General features: G+C 40.2%; 1 protein-coding gene across 1 annotated transcript; it reads right to left on the bottom strand.

Moving 5' to 3' along the window:
• Positions 1-266: 266 nt before the first annotated feature.
• On the bottom strand, positions 267-20,474 carry LOC145454049 (uncharacterized). The gene is made up of 21 exons (XM_080332031.1): positions 20,310-20,474; positions 20,118-20,252; positions 19,922-20,041; positions 18,947-19,106; positions 17,554-17,639; positions 17,385-17,489; positions 13,517-13,540; positions 13,422-13,457; positions 12,645-12,727; positions 12,457-12,577; positions 10,598-10,756; positions 9,705-9,818; positions 9,298-9,418; positions 9,057-9,240; positions 5,904-6,069; positions 5,675-5,834; positions 3,449-3,639; positions 3,209-3,384; positions 2,646-2,799; positions 2,250-2,371; positions 267-513 (listed from the first exon to the last, which is right to left on the bottom strand). Exons 1-21 carry the CDS (start codon positions 20,377-20,379, stop codon positions 340-342), a joined length of 2,661 nt encoding a protein of 886 aa, XP_080188157.1. The 5' UTR covers positions 20,380-20,474; the 3' UTR covers positions 267-339.
• Between the last annotated feature and the right edge of the window lie 552 nt (positions 20,475-21,026).

Below are 21,026 nucleotides of genomic sequence, written 5' to 3' on the forward strand. Positions count from 1 at the left end.
TACTTTGTGTCATCCTATTCAATCACTGTAGTAAACGGCTGTGTTTGATTTATGCCGGCGTTACCGACGGTCAAGATAACAGGCTTCTGCGCCTATAGTAGCCACACGATCATTTCGCGTGCCGGGCAGAAACATAGGATGCCGATATCAGTGTTCACAGAGTCTGCAGGATATGTCATTGAAGCAGTACAATAGAAACACTAAAAACGTCAATAAAGCTGTTTTCTCGTTTTCTATGCTCCTGACTGATCAAAGTACGATCCGGATAGTTTATAGGGCTAATCGTTTGTATTTGGGTATTTTGCGTTTGAAAAAATGGTAAGCAGTCGATAAGATTCATCATTTCCTAGAAATGATAATCATCTTCAATCCTTTCCTGCACTCCGCCGGGTCTTTATCAATAAGATAATATATTCCACTTGGCAGCAAACAGGCTTCACCATTTTCCGTTCCGCATAGGAATGGTCGTCCATCTGTAGGGTTGCAGCTATCCCAATGCCCGGATTGGGGAACCTAAACAGGAAGAAGATACAGTCTTGTTGTTGTCGTGAAGTAATCTCAATGCTTAATGAGACTGTACAAAGTGTAGAAAGTTCAATTGGTCGAGTCGGAAGTTATGTTCTACATTGGATTAGGACATGATGCCATTACACGAGTCATAGATCTTCATACCCAGGCTGCGCTCGGCTCGAACCAACTTACGAATATAAATTGTTGCACATGATGTGTATACCCAGGGGCATTAGTATGCAGAATAATTGAACCCCTTACCCCTGTTTCAAAGCACGATAAACGCAACATACTTCATACTGTAGAAGCCCTGTTCATCTCTATATGGCGACGATAAGCCTTAATTTTGCAATGAAACCGATTACTGAAGTGTCAGGAATTGTGCGCAAGTACTCAAGCGTATCGAATTAAACTTCAATTGAATAATCTCAATTGGAACTCAACACACCTATCTGTGCCATGAATATACTGAGATATGAATGACAAAAAATACAGTACACTCGTTACCACGCCTCTGTAAACATTTAGTTTACTCAGGGATTTGTCAATAGTTTTGCATTCAGCATTTGGATCCATTTGCAAGTACGAGCTAAAATTTTCGGACTTGCATTTGTTTTTTATATTCCACATCGCAACGAACTCACAGTTTGCATTTGGTCTCTATAATATACTAGTGTGTCCAAATATAATAATAATGCTGAGAATCTCATTAAAATACTGTTTGGAATTGTATTAGATAGGGTTACCATATACGTCCTCCTTTAAGGGGATTTGTCCAATTTTTTAAATAAATTGAAAGAGTCCTCGGAGGACGCCTAAATATCCTCTTTTTTTAGGGAATTTGTCCACTTTTTATGTAAAAAGGACTAAAATGCGACCAAAAACGTGACCCCGACATGATCTTTTTCTAGTCAACACCACACTTTTTTTTAGTCAACATCACACTTTTTTTAGTCAACACCACATATTATTGTAAAAAAGCGGGTAATTCAGGAGTCGAGCCGACGTGATGACCTTTCTTTTAGTCAGCACGGTTTTATCGGTCGACAAATTGCCACAATCACCAGTTTTCCGAATTGTTGAAAAGTGTTCACTTTTTAGGATGTCAAAATATTGTAACCCTACATTAGATGTTATCCAATAAAATTATCAGTCTGTTAACGCAGTCAGCTTCACAGCTTGAATTTCATATTGTATGCTGACCGGTGCAAACGCAGATATTAAAAAGATATTATTTCACACGTGAGTGTTTGATATTTTGACGTTTAGCACAAATACTCGCCGACTCCTGGCACAAGCGGTTTAATTGTTGGGCCATAATGCGTAAATGATTGTGACACCAATAGCGCCAGCAACTGCATCGACAGTTGACGCTGACTATAACCGTATTGGCGAATACCACGCAAGTGGTTTTGTTCGCCATCTCCAAGTTCTTTTTCATCGGTAACGTGGGCCAACAGTACAAATCTATATAAAATAAAATGTGATCTTTCGTCGTGATGAAAAATTCCACTACACGTTTGGGAATATCTGTTCGCAGGTCAGCATTGACAGTGCATTGGCGTGGAACAATAGTGTAAATTCATTGTCGGTATCGGGAAGTATCATTTTTACGAACTCTTGTAAAATATTTTGATAACGGCACCTTCATTTACAGCACGTCTTTATAAATGAAATGTATAAATTCACAAATGAATTAGGAGTTTTATTCCTGATTGCAGTTAGGCCCTGTATCCTACCTGAACAACTTGATCTCTCCTGCTCCCGTGGAAATATACCCAATGCGTGCCGCTGTGGATATTGATGAACCAATTCGGTACTCGTTTTCCACTTGCCCATACAAACTTGTATATGTCGACCGCTGTGGGAAATTGAGTACCAGTGAACAAATGAAAAATACTAATCCAATAAAAAATAAACAGCCGAGAATCTAGATCATAGATCTAAAAGGCAGCAGTTCCGCGTGGTAACCTGCGTATTCAATTAATCGGCGATGATGAAAGATCGTTTAGGAATCATATCAACGACATTTTAGTCACATAGATTCGCCCGCAATTATGCATTCAAAATTGTTCGAATTCCTAGCCGCGCTATATACTAACGAAAACATTTTAAAGAATCGTTTGTTATCTTACGTTGATTCCTGACTTGATAGATAGTCATTGGATCAACTTGCGCTCTTATATTTGATGAATCGGCTTCTGGACACCTCTCTCTGCATGTCGTGTTGTACGTGTAGCAAGCTTGCACCACCAAGTCAGTGTCCAAGCCAACACTGTTGGGAGCCAGCTACAAACAAAGCACATGGTGAAAACTACTTTGACAATATAGCTGAAATGGAAAGTCAAGGGATATATAGGCCTAGTTATATAGAAAGTAAGTTATAGTGTCAAACTACGTTTCATTGTGTTTTATTTATTGTATACACCTATTGTACACCCATCAGTTTCAAATTCGTAATATATTTTTCTATTTGCACAGCAAGCGTTCTTGTCAACTCGCTACCAAAAATATTCGGGGTGAGGGCCCATCTTGGTATATTTTAGTATCGTCGCGCTGTTGGCGTGTACCTATGAGAACATTGGTACATGTGAATTACGACAGAATAAGAAATTCGGAACAGGCAATATACTGTCATCCCTGCCAGGTCTCCTTGGTCTCATTCCACTATCTTAATATTAATTAAGTATGCACTTACAGAGGAAATTGGAACCAACTCAGGTATGGTGAGACGGAACGAGTTCGATGTTCCCATTCTGAAAACGCTTCCCAACAAGTCAAACTCCAGCATTTCCGAGCATGGAGTTTCGAATCCCTCCATAGTGAAATAATAGTTGACTTGCACATTTTTATCCAAATGCGAAAAGTAATGACCTTGAAGATACAGTGATGCATGTTAAATATTGGATCAAACCAGAGAGTACTGCTCTGACTATACCTATGTAAACTCTTTCATCCCCGCCAATGCGAAGTGTTCGTCTGCTGCTGCTTGGTAACCCGTTGCTACCCAAATAATCATATTTCACCCCCGTAAGCTCTTCATAGTAATAGGAATCCCTCATAGTATTTGTGGCGCGGACCATGGGGAATGGGGAGAGAGATTCGTTGGCAAATGGTTGGAATCTCCTCCTGTAAGAGAAAATAACTGGTCCACTCATTACCTGTACAGTAGCGGGTAGCTCTACCTACGCGCTGGGATGTGCCATATTACCCGAATGCACTGGTAAGGTTTTGGCGTGAAAACATTTATATCTCAATACTCGTAATGTTCAGTCGGGTAATATTTATTGATGAATCAGTGACGTTTTAGTGTGTAAACTTGTGACCCCCATCAAATATAAGGCGCGAATACCGAACAAATAAAGTATAAGCTACTATGATGTAACTCTTAGAAACGAAATATTTGATCTGTCATCATATTCTACTAGGGCTTGTAAAATTTGTGTGGGTATCAGGAAAATACAGTTAATGCAAAGCTTTCTTCTTTTTCTATCTTCGCGAATAGTGTATTTATTGTAATGAATCGAGTACAACATCGTAAGTCGATTTTCATCGAACCACTGAAGTTACACATCCTTTCCCAACAAGAGTTATATTATAAACCAGTGGTTCCCAACGTGGGCTATATCCCCCCCCCCCCAGTAAGTGTTCTCGAGAAACAAGGGGGCGACGGGGGGGAAATGTGAGAACGTTCTGTGAGATATATTTAATTACCACGGCCAAAAATATACACGGGGGGACGGTTTGTTTTGCATAGGACACGAAAATTGACTAAAAATAAGTCATACCTAGCGAGATAAAATTGTCAAAATTGTTTACAAAGTCCAAAAAAATTTGCCACCTGCATTTTGTTTGTATCATAAATGTAACTATTGAAATTCTTCATAGGTTCAGATTTCGTTAAAATAAAGTTTCTTCATTTAAAAATTTGTCAGTTTCCAAGTCAAATAAGTTTTTTCAAGCCAAACTACTTCGTAAAGACAGACAGTTCCAACCAGAAATGAAGATAAGTAGTATTTTAACATTATGCGGGAAAACACCTAATTTACATATATGAGGTCAACATTTGGTGAACATTAAGTTTTTAAGGTAAATAAATGTCAAAATTGTGATTTTTAGGTCAAAATTTTCCATTTTGTAAGTAAAAAAATCGCCCTAGTCATAACTAAACGGAAAATGGATGCGCAAACCGGTTTTCAGAGCACCTACTCAGAAAAATGACCTTATTTATAGTGAATTCACCAGCGATCAGAGTTAGATGAATAAATTTCCCGTATATATGTCCTTTTTTTTGGATCCGTAAATATTCGGGGGCGAATATTTGTGTCGAGCTTGAGAAGGGGGCGATTTTTCGAAAAAGGTTGGGAACCACTGTTGTAGGCGATAATTATAATTTTGATACATTTCCCAGATTCAGGAAGCCTAGAAACCTCGATTTGTCGTATCACAGAATTCACAATATCCAGTACAGTATGTATGCGGAATTGACTTTTCTGTGATGTAGTGATCATCAACCGACATCACTGTCAAAAAGCGCAATGACAGATGTGCCATTGAAAAAATACCAAATTAATTTTAATGTGGTGTAGGACTGGCAATAGTTTCTTTGTTGTCACATAAAAGTACGTATTTCAACTTTCCACGTCATACATACTGTTATCGCGTCGTGATGAGTTATACTAGAATACTTTACTCGAGGCCTAATATTCGATTCGGAATCAAATCACTCAAGCATTCGATTTCGCCCAGCCACAGAAGTCAGGACAAGACGGGTTAGTTATGTACTATGATTTGGTATTACAGACCTCGGCTGAACATGATAGCTGACGACAAACAGCAACAAAATAGCAATTAGTAAAGTGACTTAGTGATTGTTAGTGTCCTGTCTTGAGCTTGCAAGGCTGTTTTAGTGTATGCATTCAAAACTTTAATTGAAAATACATTGAGCATAATTCCTATTACTACCATTTTATTTACTACCATCGGTCATTGTAGACACGATGTACGCGAAAGTTTCATGAATGCCCACTGCTCATGGAGTGACAGCGCTGAAAAGGCTGAAAAAAAGCACTGTACTGCTGGAATGTGGTACACTATTTTAATTTTGTGATCATCTTTTCTTGTGTTGATGCGCTTTATTTATTTACATATCCCAGATGCGTACCCGAAATCTCCTTCCTCTTGGAATCCTTCAAGACCGGTTTGGGTTGACCAAGTGGTTGATTTAGCCTTACGCATTTCATGTTGCGCCACTGCCCACAAGCGATCAGTTTGACTATGGTGGAGCATGAATAGCGGATCAAACGCTGCGAATGTCAGAATCCCTGGTATAGAATTTGAAGAAAGGTATTGATCAGAATTCTCAGTTCAGTCGTTTACGAAAAGATCCTTACCCAGGGAAATGGTACATCGATCCGAAGGGAAGCCGTTGCCACACATTGATACGTGCGGTCCCCCGTGAAGAGATTCGAGAGACTCTGAGAATTCATGCATGACGTGCGCCTTCATCTTCTTCGAGGCGACTCTAGTCCACGTTTCTTGAGAAAATCTGAGTGCAAACTGTGAAGTAACAATATATACAATTATTTATCCAACAAAATTAATTTCAGTAGGCCTACTAACATAGGAGGGACAGGAATATTTCGCGCCGATGTCTCGGTGCTGGGCTGAATCCCGATCGTAGATTTAGGTCTAATGCACTGGTTGTTTTTGACAAATACCATTGAATTCATTGTCACGGCTCGCCGACGGCTTTGTGCGATCGGCTGGCTTTGGTTGCAAAACTGTCGACCAAGGACGTGCGGTAAAGTGAGGAAAACTGAGGTAGTGCCGCACCAGTTGTCAGGATACGTAAAAGAAAATTGTGAAACCCTCAATGTTTAGCGGTATTTTTCTGCTGATGTTCGTGAAAGACAAATGTTGAACAGTTTTACACCCAAAATTACGCAATTTGCATATTTACTGTCTATAGGAATGATAAATATCCGATTTTGTCGTTATAGTCGCATTATTGAACAATATGGTTGAACTGCGAATAGTGTTTGCGAGCAAAGAAATCGAATCGTGGGCCGAATGCGACCCGCGTATTACGGTTTGGACCAGTGACCGTCGAGGATCGTGACTGGTGCGGCACTAACAACTTAGAGTGAGATACCCAAAAGTGCAGCTTATTCAAATGACTACTAGTTATTTCGTATCTCAACAACATTCTTCACCCGCAGGTTCCGTAATAAGATACACAATCGATGGCACGCCTGGTAAATACATGTAGCCGTTCCATCGTTATTAATTGCAGTTACATGTATATATGACAGCTATTCAACAAAACAAGGTATTTGCTCTGCGCTATATTTTGGCTGTCGCAATTTCACAATTCATACGTTACCATCAGTTCGCGAAGTCGATAGCGGATAAGGCGATAGCGCATTGTATTACTATGCTGCAATTATCGAATTGTTAGCTAACAATCGACGAGACTGACTAATTCGTGCTTCACCTTGTATTGTTTCACTGCATTGTCATTGTACGTATCAAAGCCGACTTTCGCCTTCATTGGCGACGCTGCAGGGGTTCTGGTGTTCTGACATTGTTAATATTTGGATTTTCGGAATCAGTGAGACTATAGCAGTGCTCTTCAACCTTTTTCGTCGTGGTACACCCTTTTGGCGTTTTCTCAAAACTCGTACACCCCTGACCAATATGTGACCATATAATACATTGACACCGTAGAAAGCTGCATTTCGATCACATAAATAGCATACGGCCGCATTCCAGCGGAGAGTCGTGATGGCCCATGAACGACAAATACTCATATGAAATTGGCTACTGAGAATTTGGCACTGCCGAGAGCCCTTGTGGTGTTCTGTGTCGTCACTGATTTCTTGAGAAATGCCTTGCGTACAAATTTTTCTGATTGTAGAAGCAAAACATCCCCGCATGCTTACAACATATAATATATGCACCAACATCGCGAGTATTAATGTCAGGAAAAGTCAATAGAATTAGGTTTGTAGTCGCGCGGAGCACGAACATTTTGTCCCTTGAATGAATTTCGTTAATAACGTTGGTAGTTTCACATATTACTGTCAAAATTTTATTCAGCCCACGTGATCAGATTAAACCGTAGAGTTAGTGAAGGGGTGTCTTCGAAAATTTGGGCAGAAAATTAGTGATGATGCATCTTCCGGTTTTTATTAATCACTTTGTTGCGTGTTTTTATTTCTTACCCTCCCATCAGGATTGTCCGATAGTCGAAATATATTGCAACCGCCCAAACGTAACAGAAAAATCTTCATTCGTGAGACGCACACGATTCGATCTTAGTATTTTATTATGGGGTGGATCATTTTCCTCCACGGTTCGCATTTACACGGTGGAGCTCAGATTGCGAGGGCAGTATCATATTAAAAACGAAAAATCCAAGTCAACCTGAATTGCGCCAACCGCAAAGAAAATTGAATCAAAATCTCTCAAAGATTTGGAACCAAATTCGTAAATTCAAATTGCATAATGACGGCCGTCAACACACGCTAATTTAATTATGTGTAGACGGCCACATAATTATGGTCTTACGGCTGAATGCGGCCGTACGTCCGCAGGTTGAGCACCTCTGCCCTAATCGAAATAAGGATTTGGATAAGGATGGATAAGGATTTGCGCAAGTCCTCAACGTATGGGAAATGCTAAATACTAATTAGGGCTCGAGGTTACCGGACCACCATCTAACACAGTGGTTCTCAAACTCGATTCTCAAACTCGACCCTCGAGATGCCGTGGCTACGCACAGGCAATCATGTATTCTGCGCTATTTATAAGCTTGCCGCAGCTGGAAGCACCTATTCAAGATGACTTAGCTATCGCAGTGGTTTCCTCGAGAATCATTGTAGATGTAGACAGATATCGCAAGCTCCAAAAGGAACTTATAAGTCCATTACCAAAGGTTAAATGATGAGAAAATTTGCGTATGACCTCACGAAAGGAATATAATTTACAAGCTACGTACAGTTAATATGAACATTGTACGACATTGCACATCCGGTCAACCCTTTTCTGAAGCATAAATCGGCCTGTTTATTGTGTTAGCTAGTCATCGGTTCATTTTAATGCGGGTCTGGTACACCCGTGTACACCCCATCCGAGTGGTACACCCTTTAAAAATTATTGTACACCCTGGGTACGATACACCCGGTTGAAGAGCCCTGGACTATAGCATTCGATTAATACCAATTATTATTTAAAAAAATCTAATCTGTTCATGATAAATTGCGCTTTCGGCAGCGAGGCTCGGTTCGTCTGTGCCTCACCCCTTGTCTCGTCTTCTATTGTTAAACAATATATGTGTAATTTGCGTAATTTTGGGTGTAGCAATGTTCAAAATTAGTCAATAAGGAATAATAATTGAACATCGGTAGAAAATTAACAAGAAGCCTTGAGGTTTTTCACAATTTTCTTGTGCTTGTCATGACGACCTGTGGGGCATTGTCTCACTTGCCTCCCCTGACCACACGACATCATGTTTATTGATGATAGACAAATGTATAACTTACCTCGAAAACTTGACTGTCTCGTTGTATTGTTCGCATATTTCCAGGGATATCAATCCGTACTGTCATATTGGCAAACGGATTTTCCTCGCCAAAGATCTCTTTGTCGAATGCCCACCTTGGCGGTGACGGGTCACTACGAAGCCAGTTCCAATACGGAATTCCCAGTGTTTTGTCTTTCAGATATCTAAAGATATTCGAACGCTGGAAATATCTGCAGACATTATGAGTATATACTTCTTACCTGCTCAAACCTTCTTCGAAGTTGAGTGTAATGCTCCTATGCCAGGCGAGAAACTGAAGTTTCGCGCCGTGAGGGCAGCATGATTCTCTACCACACTGGAAAGGCCATCCATGGGCGGAAGCTGTCAAGACAGATGAGCGATTGACAGCAACCTTTTTATTATATCATTAGTGACTAGCTTGCGTGATCAACGTCTTCTATATGTTTCCGATATTATAATAAATTAAAACTTCGGATGATTTGCGCGCTTATTCCTATCTCAAAATCTCAAAGCTTGAAATCGTTTCCATTGAACTTCAAATAAATATTTCAATTCATTCCCCTAAGCAGATAAAAAGTATGTTGTTCATATCTTATTAACCAATTGTAGCAAAACAACTGTACTATACTGAATTCCATTCAAGAACCTGCGTTATGAAATCCGGTTGCAGACAAATCCTTCTTGTATTTCTTCATCGCCTGAACGAGATCTTTCACTTCCGTTGTGGTCAATTTTTCAGCGTCCCTCCGAATTCTGTAGGCTGTAGGAATATGGCGAGATTGGTCGACATAGCGCAACTACTTCGGCAGAATGGAAAATGATGGACATTATTTTTCCTATGCAGGGTCAACCCAACCAGGAGGAAATGGAGCAGAGGAAAATGGCGAACCCTGTGGAGCAATGCCAATTTGGAATAGTGTGCGCCTCGTGAAAGAAGTTTTCATTTTAGTCTGGTATGGTACGCTTGGGCGATTCCCATATCCTTTAGCGTCAATACTGATAAGAGATCACAAAATAACAAATCGCAACAAAGTAAGTAATAGCAATAGGCCCGAAATTTATAATTATTAATTACGTGCGTTAAATTTTAGATGACCACCATCAGTTCTACAAGTCGAGGTCGGATCGTGTGTGCTGATACAGGAAATACATTAATAGTAATGAATGTAATTAGACCAATATAACTAACAAAATTCATTCGCGAATGTGAAATATGTATTTTCGCGCGACTAGATAGGAAATACACACTATAACAATACCTGCGACTTTGGTGCGTGGTAAGCTGATAAAATAAATATATAAGTCTGGAGTTCACCGTTTGGCTCTCTCGTGAATCTGACTTGTGTTCGCTACGAATATATGTTCGAGTTTTTGCGAATCGTATGCGAAATGGGAATGGTGAAATTGTCCATCGTCAAGAAGAGCTTCTTGGAGGCGATGAACTGAGACGTTTTGATTATGGCCCAACTAGGGGTCCAAGACAAACGATTTTTTGGGCCGACGTAGTGTTTTGTCAGTCCTGTTCTTATATAAACTTACGACATCTGGCTCCTTTGTAACAGGATCTCTTCTCCGTTCCGTCTCCTTCGCAACCTTGCTGACCCGGTAGCCCGTCCTTACATATTCGTGTGCGTGTTTGCAGGCCGCCCCAGCAGGTCGCTTTACATGAAGTCCAACACGACCATGGTCCCCATTTTGCTGCGAGATTAAGGTAAAGTTGAACTAATGGTAGAGATAGTGAAGAAGGCGGCAAGAGATATGCCATAATGTCTCTCATATTTATGTCAACATGCAGTTTAAGGTGTAGCAGGAAGAGCACTGTATTTACAGGGTTCCATTTATAACATATTTTGTTTTTGAACAATGTTTTACACGAAATCCTATTTTATTAAAAATTTAATGTAATTGGGCCAGAATGGTCTGATTATTTTCGAAAGATCATGTGAAATGACCGCGATGTCTACTTGCACTAGAAACAATGATATCATGCAATACGAAGCCCGATGCAGTCGGTATCTAAACAGTTCTATCATACAGGACGCGAATTTATCTTCAGTGAATGAACAACCAATTACAAACTCACTTCGATCGACTTGATGATTTGGAAGGGAGGGGGTGACAAGCTAATTTAGCCCAGGTAGCAATATTGAAATTGTAGCTTAAGTTTATGACATTCGCCCAGCTAGTTACATACCGTCCTCTCATTAAAAGGACACTGCGCCCTAAAAATTACGCGGTCTCAGATTGAAGGACAAAACGAAAAAAAAATGGCCACAGCCGTTTTCTTCGGAACGCCACCGTAATGGAGCTGCAATTTATTGAAATTTCCACAGGACCTTCACGCTCCAGCTGTCGCGGCTGCGCATCATTTCTAGTTACATGGCACGATGTCTTCACCGTTGCACTTGCTCGACGCGATTAGGCAGTCATGCAGAGAACGAACTTTATATAGTTGTCAGCCGATGTACTGAAGGAAATATGTCTTACACGCCAAGGTGGTTTAGATACGGCGTTCAACGAACGATGTTCACTTGTTCAGTCAGGAGATTTATGTTTAAATGGGGTCCCCGCAATCAGCCTCGAATTTTTCATTGTTATGGAGATTGGCATTGAGACGCAACAATGCTGTCTGGCGAAACGAGAGAGTAGCTCAAGAAAAAAAGAGCCAGACAGCATTGTTGCGTCCCCATGCCAATCTCCATAACAATGAAAAATTCGAGGCTGATTGTGGGGGTTCCAGGACCACGAGCGGAATAAAATTTATATTTTCGTAATCAGTGCAGAGTCAGCTTTCGATTGATATCCGTTTTACCAAATTTAATGCTCAGCAAGCCGGTCAAAAATGACCGTCAAATTGCCTGTAGCCAAATGGAAATTGTGACGTGATACAATTTCACTGAGGCGTGAGATTTGCTTGTGTCGACACCATATAGGACACTATGATTACACTATCTCGCTCGGTAATTTGGAATTTATATAAATTGCAGCTCCATTATAGTGGCGTTCTGAAGAAAATGGCTGCGACCAAATTTTTTTTTCGATTTGCGCTTCAATTTTTGAAACCACATCATTTTTAGAGCGCAGTGCCCCTTTAAATAACACTGCTGATTCCATTTTCAAGCATAAATACTTATCAGATTTTGAGACTTGTTGGCTCAACTAGCTCGACAATCTGCCATTCGTACACAATAGCAGTGTAATCACATTAACAAGGAGTTACCTATCCTGGTCGAGTAGCCTACTGCCCATCGCGAACAACTGTAGGAATGTCACCAACAAATCTCCCGCGTCAGAATCACACAGGTTAATGCAGTATGGGTGCGTTCAAATCAAATCCTACTACTTTACTAGATTGTGCAATGTGCATTCAGTCGCGAGACCGTCATCATCACGCTAACCTTCTTGTTCCGAGTATTTCTTCAGAACGCTTATTGAACTGAAGGCGTCTCTGCGTACACAATACCACAACAGTCGAACGTCAATTTTCCCGTCTCCGTCGGTATCGAGCTTCTGATAGGTCTGAGGAAAGATTTCGATACGTAACAACAGCCTGCATGATGGGCTGGCTGATGATAAATCAACTCACGTCCGCGTCAGCTTTTACATTTTCATCACACGAGCGGAAGTTTCGTAGCACAATAGGCCTGTTATAGGTTTTGAAGGCGAATCCTGTGAACATATCCATTCTTTGTCAATCAGCGATCGCCCGCCATGCCGGTGGGATGGGTCAGGAGTCCCAATATAAGTAGCGATTAACAATTAAGTCAAGAACGTTATTAAACATGGCAGTTGGTCGCAGATGTGTAGATAGAAGACTAGGCTTGGTAATAATAGTGAAATGGTTGCAATTGGTGAAATCACGAATGTTTTTGTTGCTGTAGCAACCCTGTTAGCCTAATCTGCAGGCCACTCCATTCTTCGTCGTTGACTACTCAGGGATATCTATCCAGAACTTCTAGATATCCCTGTGACCACTCCACACACGCACCATTTCTATGGGATTCTCTGTGTGTGTGTGTGTGTGTGTGTGTGTGTGTGTGTGTGTGTGTGTGTGTGTGTGTGTGTGTGTGTGTGTGTGTGCGTGCAGGCGTGCGGGTGTGGTGGTTTATACATGGGATCATTGCATATTGCAGAACATCAAACATTTGTGAGTTTTCTTCAAGGTATTCGTCACCAGTCTCCCACGATAGGGTATGGTTGTTTGAATACATAACTGTATGAAATTGACCCCCACAATGATTACGACGCGCCCATATTAAGAATTGTTATCCAAACAGAAGTATGAAAGAAGCAACAGTCATCTAAATCTCGAGAAGGAGAGAGAGAGAGAGAGAAGAGAGGCTGGGGTGATTTCAATACTAACCTTGGCGAAGTAGCAAATCAAGTTTTGGCCGTGCACCTAAACATGCGTATGTGTATGAGATGAACCGTATTTGCTCTAATATTGCAACTACTTACACAACTCCGGAGCTCTGCCTCTTCCTGAAATAACAGAAATACTATTTTTTAACGTTGATGTAAAATAAAAACCATGGGTTAAAAGTTCTATGCGATAAAGCACGTGATTTGATGGTTACAGATTTTATGTCGCTTCTTTTTGCGATACTATAAATCGGCGTTATATTATCGGCTCAAGTATACAGAAGCAATCATAGATGCAAATTGTTGCCTTACGAAAGTTCAGTGACGTCCGACGTTGGCTGAAATAGCTGTGTTTTGCATTTCTTAGGTCCCTCTATCTCTCTATCCTAGATGGTAATAGACCAGGACAGGTTGACTTTGCAGGTGGACAATTCAAAGCAATGGTTCTCAACCTTTTCAGCTTGCGGGCAGGTGAACTTTCAAGACAAGTTTTTCTAGCCGGTTAACTTTAAATATTAATCAATACAGCATGTAATTATGACAAAAGTATATGCAACTCAAAACTAAATATCGGAATTTTAATTTATTGAGAATTTGTTGCTGTCGTTTTGATATTACGGGGGTTTCTAAGTTTCTGTAAGGCGAAGTCCTGTTTTTTTTTCGAAAAAATGCTATTTCACTGTGTGCTAAACCAGTGGTTCTCAACCGCCGGTCCGCGAGGTATATTACAATTTTATATTTCAATTTCAAGATGTAATATTGAAGGCTTGTCCGATGATAGAATAAATAAAACATCAAATTTTAAAATAATACAGAAGTTCGTGAGGTACCATTAGGGCTTAAAACATGTTCGATTTGACTTAAAGTTCAAGACGTGTTATTTGACGAGCGACAAGTACAGAACAGGTACGAACTGACTCATCGCTAGACAGCGCAGTTTGCGCGATCATTCGTTTTCGATTCATTCATTTTGTTTAGGACCGTAACTGGGGCACCCAAAACCGCTCAATTGGAGAGGGGTCGAGCTTGAAAAGTGGCCAAAATTATTTTTCAAATGAACCTAAATCATAGCGTATTTTTCTGAAACTTTTTCCAACATTTTTCAATTTCTTTTCGCGTTTTGCGTGATTAAGTGTCACTAAATGTCTTGCTTATTAGGTGCTTAGGTGATTTATAGAAATAGGCATTTCGGCGTCAGCCATTACCGCGCCACGACGTACCAACCCCTAATGAAGTATAGGCTAATATGGAACTCCGAAGGGTGTGCCAAAAATTCGGCAGCGAGAAAACGGATTCAGTCATAAATGATCGATAATATTTGGTATTGCCGCGATTCAGCTACATAAACTCTCTGCTTACAGTAGAGTAGAATGAGTGTGCTCACAAGTACAGGTGAATGAATTACAGAGTAGAATGAATGTGCTCACAAGTACAGGTGGAAACATCCACCGAACTGTAGGGTCTGGGGGTCAATCCCCCGGAAGTTTGGCTTATCTCCCCGTGGGTGACCAAGACCAACGTTTTTTGGGGTGGGCTAACGAAGTGCTTTTGCGGCCCGGATTTCCGGATGGCCGGTATAGTTGCTGCAAGGTGTTTTCCTGCGGCACACATTGTATTCGTAGTTGCCAGAGTAGTGTATGCGTCTGATGGAAGTGGGCAATGAGCTAGGTAGCACGGAAAGGTGCTTGGTTCGACTTGGTGCTTGGTTCGAGTTGGCGTGGTCGGTTAAACCGACGGCCTTCGGCGCGAAAGACTGTAAACGACTCTCGGCTGTAGCACGTTTATCTGGATAAGGCAATTTTACCTCAAGTCAGCAGACTGACTGCCATAAAATCACATGGATGCTATCATGAAGATAATTAATTACGATCAATACCCTTTAAATGCAGAGGTGGTCAAAGTAGCCAAGAAAGCTACTCAAGTAGAAGTAGAAGTAGCGACGAAAAAATCTACTCAAGTACAAGTAGAAGTACTTCTTCAATAAGCCACCTAAAACTACTTGAAGTAGAAGTAGAATTGACTGATTTTAAATCTACTCAAGTAAGTAAGTAGTTTTAAACACGCAGTCCTAATTCGTTCGCATGGAATGTCAAAAGCTACGAATTGAGCTATGCGGCAGGTTCAGAGAGCTTGATTCGAATTGATGCGTCCCTGGAGGTATCAATTTTCGACAGAATAAGCATTTTTATGCATCATAGGATGCAAATTATAGTATTGATATGAAAATGCAACACTAACCCATTGTTTACTAGAAGACCCCGTTTCAGAGAATATCATGACACTACCCCATATTATAAGGCCCCGGGTGTAGGCGAAGAGCAATACGTAGAAGTTGTATCGGATACGGTTTCATCACTTTGCGCGATTAGTAAACGTTAATAACAAACATTTTGGATCGTAAAAGTTATATTTAGTGCAGCTTTATTTTTGGAAAATAGAGGCATAATTAGGCCTACTCCACTTGCTTTTATGCTTTAACATGTCTGTTCTGCAGACAAAAGAACTGAAAGTAATTAGAACTCAAGGTATGATACTCGCAATTGAAAGTGAAATACAAATACCACTTATAAGAAGCGGAAAATATATTTCATGTCTTTTTTCCATAAAGCTTCAAAGGTAATCTGCTAAAACAGGTGTAACGTTAAAAAAAAGGCTGGATTTTTAAGATTGGCAAGACACGCATGGATTGCTAGATTACGATAGGATAGGTAATTGCTAGGTTGCGAAACAGTAGTTTCAAACATTATGGTGGGCCATATTTACTGTGATGAAATATTTGATATGGCGACAATCCGTTTCGAGAGGAACCAAGCAATCCGGTACCTAAATTATATTCAGTGATACTTTCATGAAAACCTATTTGCCACTCCATTACTAGGCTACTATACGCGAAGCGCAACAAAATTCCAGAAGTAGAGGAAAACTACTTGAGTACTTTCAAAAAGTAGAAGTACTTCGTTACTGACCACCTCTGTTTAAATGTCACTCTCTAGCACCATATAATTGCATAAAACGGTTGCATACTTTAGATTTTGGCTTCATTTCAATTTTCGAAGTGTACCGGTCCGCCAGACGTTTTTAAAAATTTTACCGGTCCGCGAGATGAAAAAGGTTGAGAACCACTGTGCTAAACTGTATTTTACTGTCATACATATTGCGTATGTACAATTTACCACCACCACCACCTAATTTCTGCAATATTTGTTGAAAAGGTATTCTTTCACATATTACTGGTCTTAAACGCGTCTCAGTCTATTTTTAAAATGTTTGGTACAGTCTTGCTATACCATGACTACGATAGGTTATCATAGGTCCCAGTACAGCACTTGCAACATTGAGAAGTGAGTCAAGTCGAAAGTATACCATGAGCTACAGAACAGGTCAGAAAGCGTTCTAGATTTCTATATTGGTGATTCATTTTACTAATTAATCGACTAGCCTTCAATCTCTAGCACTTTGCCATTAGATATGCACATGTCTGACCGGCCGGAAAGATGTTGCGGAACGGTACCGGCCCGCGGTGCGGCGGTTGAGAACCACTGATCAAAATGTTACAGGCCCACTAGATTTGCGATATCACAAAACAGCGCATCTTTACACTCTGAGAAAACCGAATGCCTTCGTCAGAGCTTTGTAGTCTGAATTCGAAGTAACTTTTCGCGGGCCAGTCAAATTCGGTCACCGCCGTTAGCGCAGACAGAGTGGAAACCAGGAGGAGTAAGATCTCTCAGTTAACGACGTGTCACAACATTTTCAATATGATGTACGGAACAATAATACATTGTTTTCTTTATTATCACACCCACGGTTAACCTTAGCTACCCACTCTCTGAAAAGAATCGATGGCCAGCGGTAGGGATTGTATGCGATTAAGTATGGCCGAAAAATTGAAGTTGTGTTTTTAAAGAATCCATACGCCACATTTGACAGGAGCCTAACAGCTCGTATTTAGCATATCTCTTACTGTAGCAGCGCTCTTTGCATGGACCCAGAACGAATGGTTCGTCACATGTACAGTAAAAAGCTCCTTCGGTGTTGGTACATTTCGCTCCTGGACCTTTACAGGGCCCTGTCATAATGAAAAGTGTGCAGATTTTATAACGCCACCCCAATATCAGTGTCAGCCGACATACTTCGACGGCACTCGTCGATATCGACGCAATACCCGCACTTGTTCATACTGAAGCCTTCTTCACACCTGCATTGTGAACCCGGTCCCCTGAAATATATTTGAATTTGTAATATTGTAGTAGTAGTAGTAGTAGTAGTAGTAGTATTGTTATTACTATTACCACATACCCATACTACTTGGCTGTGCGAAATTTTTCGACAAGCAAGTAGGCCGCTTCAGGCAAGCACACGGAATAATCTCGTGTAAATCAATAAGTGTTATTAGCATGTAATATAATGATCGACATACATCCACGTCTATATAGGTCTCTACTTCCAAATTTACAACCAATGTTAAGCAGCGATGGATGTTGGATTCTTGGGTAAATACACGATGCTCATACTAATACTTTGGTTTTGTGAGTAGAGATGGCGATGTGCTATGTAGTTTTAATATTCTTAATCATGCGGTTGGTTGAAATTTAGAGATCTAATGAAACGATGTATGTATTGTCTCCTTAATTTTTTCGTACCCCAACTGCTACAAAAATAAGTACGATTGTCTCCCAAAGTATCCTAACAGGTAAATATAACAATATATACGAATAATATTATGCCACAAAAGAGCATGTGTCTTTCTGAAAGACGCCCAAATGTCCACTTTTTTGAGAATCGTCCTCATTTTTGAAAATTTTGGTTAAATACGAGTTAAAATTCGACTGAGATATAGGAAATCAGTGCTCAAGTCACATTCCGGCGGGTATTTCGTGAGTTAACCCTGAAAGTTGACCTTTTTTTTAGTCAACCAACGCAGAATTCAACAAAAGTGCATATTTCTGGTGCCAAGTCGGAAAAATTACCTTTTTTTTAGTCAACCAACCAAGAAGTCAAAAAAATTTACCACTTTTTTAGGATTTTACTCCAGTGTTGTAAGGTTGAACATTTTGAAAAAGTGTCCTCTTTTCAGATTTTCAAAATACGGTAACGCTAGTATATAGGCCACGCTGAATCTACCGAATAGCAGTATTCCTAGAGGAACGTAGCGGGAATCCAGTTTCGTCGAAGCCAAGGAGTCATGGACTTCAAAGATATCATCCCCGCTGCATGCTGGGTTATTACACAAACTAGGATTGCGATGAAGCCCAACAGTTTGTAGAAGCTTACCATACCCCAATCCTGTGACTTGATCAACATTCAAATGTAAAATAATGATAGCATTATGGAGAGTCGACCACAATAGATATGCTGCGTAATACCCCGCCCCTAAATTAACGTAGCATATACGTTCAAAGAAATATATCTTACTTTAATCTGATTCAATTTCTTTCATAATAGTTGCAATGCATTGGAGCGCTTTACCGATTGCATAATAACGACAGGCGTACATTCTCAGTTGTAAAATGAAGTTGAACTAACCTTCTTGGGTGAGCCAGCGAACGTTGAACGTACTTCGGATCTTCAATTGTGACGAAGTCTTTAGTGTAAGTTGGGAGAAATGGCACAATTTGTCTTTCGTTCTCATATTGGTAGCACCGTGAAGGTATCAAGCACCGATCCGTGATCTTATTGGCATCCACTGTAAATACGATATCGATAATATCTTGGTTAGATTCTTGGCTTAGTATAACTTCTATATGTCAGTGACTCTTCACTTTCATCATAATTTCACTCCTATTAGAGCGTTATTGACTGAGATACCCACATGTCACAAAATAAATAGAGAGGCTTGCTAGCAGTTGATATATAAAATGATGATGTCATGATTTGTATTGGAATCTCCGTGTTCATTACAGTTATGGATACCACTGATTTTCTGCCATTCAGATGTTAAATCTATTGAATGACTTGAGTATAGGCAGTATCCCGGATCTATACCGATTGAAAGATTGTCCAAATAATTCGTTTTCAAAGACGAAATTGCCAAGAATCCTGTACTTCACTGCTCTATTGTAAAGTAAAGGATACTGAGTGCACAATCTTGACCCTCTTGCTAAAACGATTGTATATTCCTTTACAGTGTATTAAGGTATGACGCATCCACTATCTGTAATCGTAAGTTAACACTACACGGCAAATATACCACATTTTCAGTCGAATTGTGGAATACCATTGATATAGCCTTATTGGTCCCTTTGGTACTTTCTAGGGGTTTGGAACATTGAAGCTGTTAAAGGGGGTTAACTGGGTGTGGTACGGAAACTCCAGAGTCACTGTTGTATTCAATATATTCTTTTTTGTCGTTACTTATCCCATTTTTGTGAGTAAATCCCATCATTAAGCATGCAGAAATAATATGAACACAGCCTTATCGAGTATACGTTAAGTGCATTACGACATTATAAAGCTACAGCATTCGTTAACGCTGCATCTGGTTTAACAGTCAACACTCACAGCATGTCGTTCCAGTATAATCCAAAACGTAGCCGCACCTACAGAGGCATTTGTAGCTACCCCTTGTGTTGACGCATATTGAGTTTTGTCCACACACATCCATCTTGCATTCGTCGACGTCTGGGTATGAGATTGTGATAACGCAGGAGGCATATCCAACTGAATAATTTATCCTGCCTATGGGCTCATAACTTACCCACGCAGAGATTAAAATTCCAAACTCGAATCTGGGTATAGCCGACCTTACAAGAGCAGTAATGTGAATTTTCGCCGGTGCCCCAGCACAACCCATTTTTGCTGTCGCACCGGCCGAAATTCCTTCTGCATGGATCTAAATGTTTGCAGACGTTACCAAAAGAATACACGCGTTCATTACCTAAAATCTTACCTGCCCAAGTTACTGCACACAATGTTAGTGAGAGGAAGACCGACGCAAATAATTTACGGTAAGTTATCATAGTTACTGTTATTGTGTATATGGTTGGCGTAAACTGAAAGCGAGTATACGTTTAATAATATCAAATATGAAGGCCGTAATATAGTATACCAAGAGGTAATTTTCAACTCAAATACTGAATACCCAGAGGTAATTTGCTTTTTACAACATGAATCTAACATACAATATTAACACATAGGAACTTAAACTCTTTTGCCCAACGGCCAGACGGTATTGTGAAAATTTGGTTTCTACTATCGAATATATGCGTTAGTTGAATCGTACCACTGTCCATCACGTTATGGATAACGATCATCCTCAACTGAAAATGATTGAAACTACTCTCGTTGTCACACGACTGGGTTCAACTGACAACCCTGAAAGCCCCATATCCATTTAACGTGGTATTTAAGTATAATACAAATCCTCGAATTGGAATAAAATGTTATCTCTTATACTACGGTCGGAAACCTTTTTCGTCTGAAGAGCCATGTTAGCGCTATATTTTCCAATTAAACTCCCAAAGAGCCATGCATGTTAATCAATTGTTACGTCACAATTGTAAATTCGTGACGTCGTGGTAGTACTAATTCGAACTCACCACATGGGATTTGTCGTAGGCGCCATATTTACTCTGTAAAAACTCGTCGGTTACTAATCATCCTGCGA

This window comes from Botryllus schlosseri, chromosome 13 (assembly GCF_051294905.1).
Source record: "Botryllus schlosseri isolate E-star chromosome 13, Bs_hap1, whole genome shotgun sequence".
NCBI lineage: Eukaryota > Metazoa > Chordata > Ascidiacea > Stolidobranchia > Styelidae > Botryllus > Botryllus schlosseri.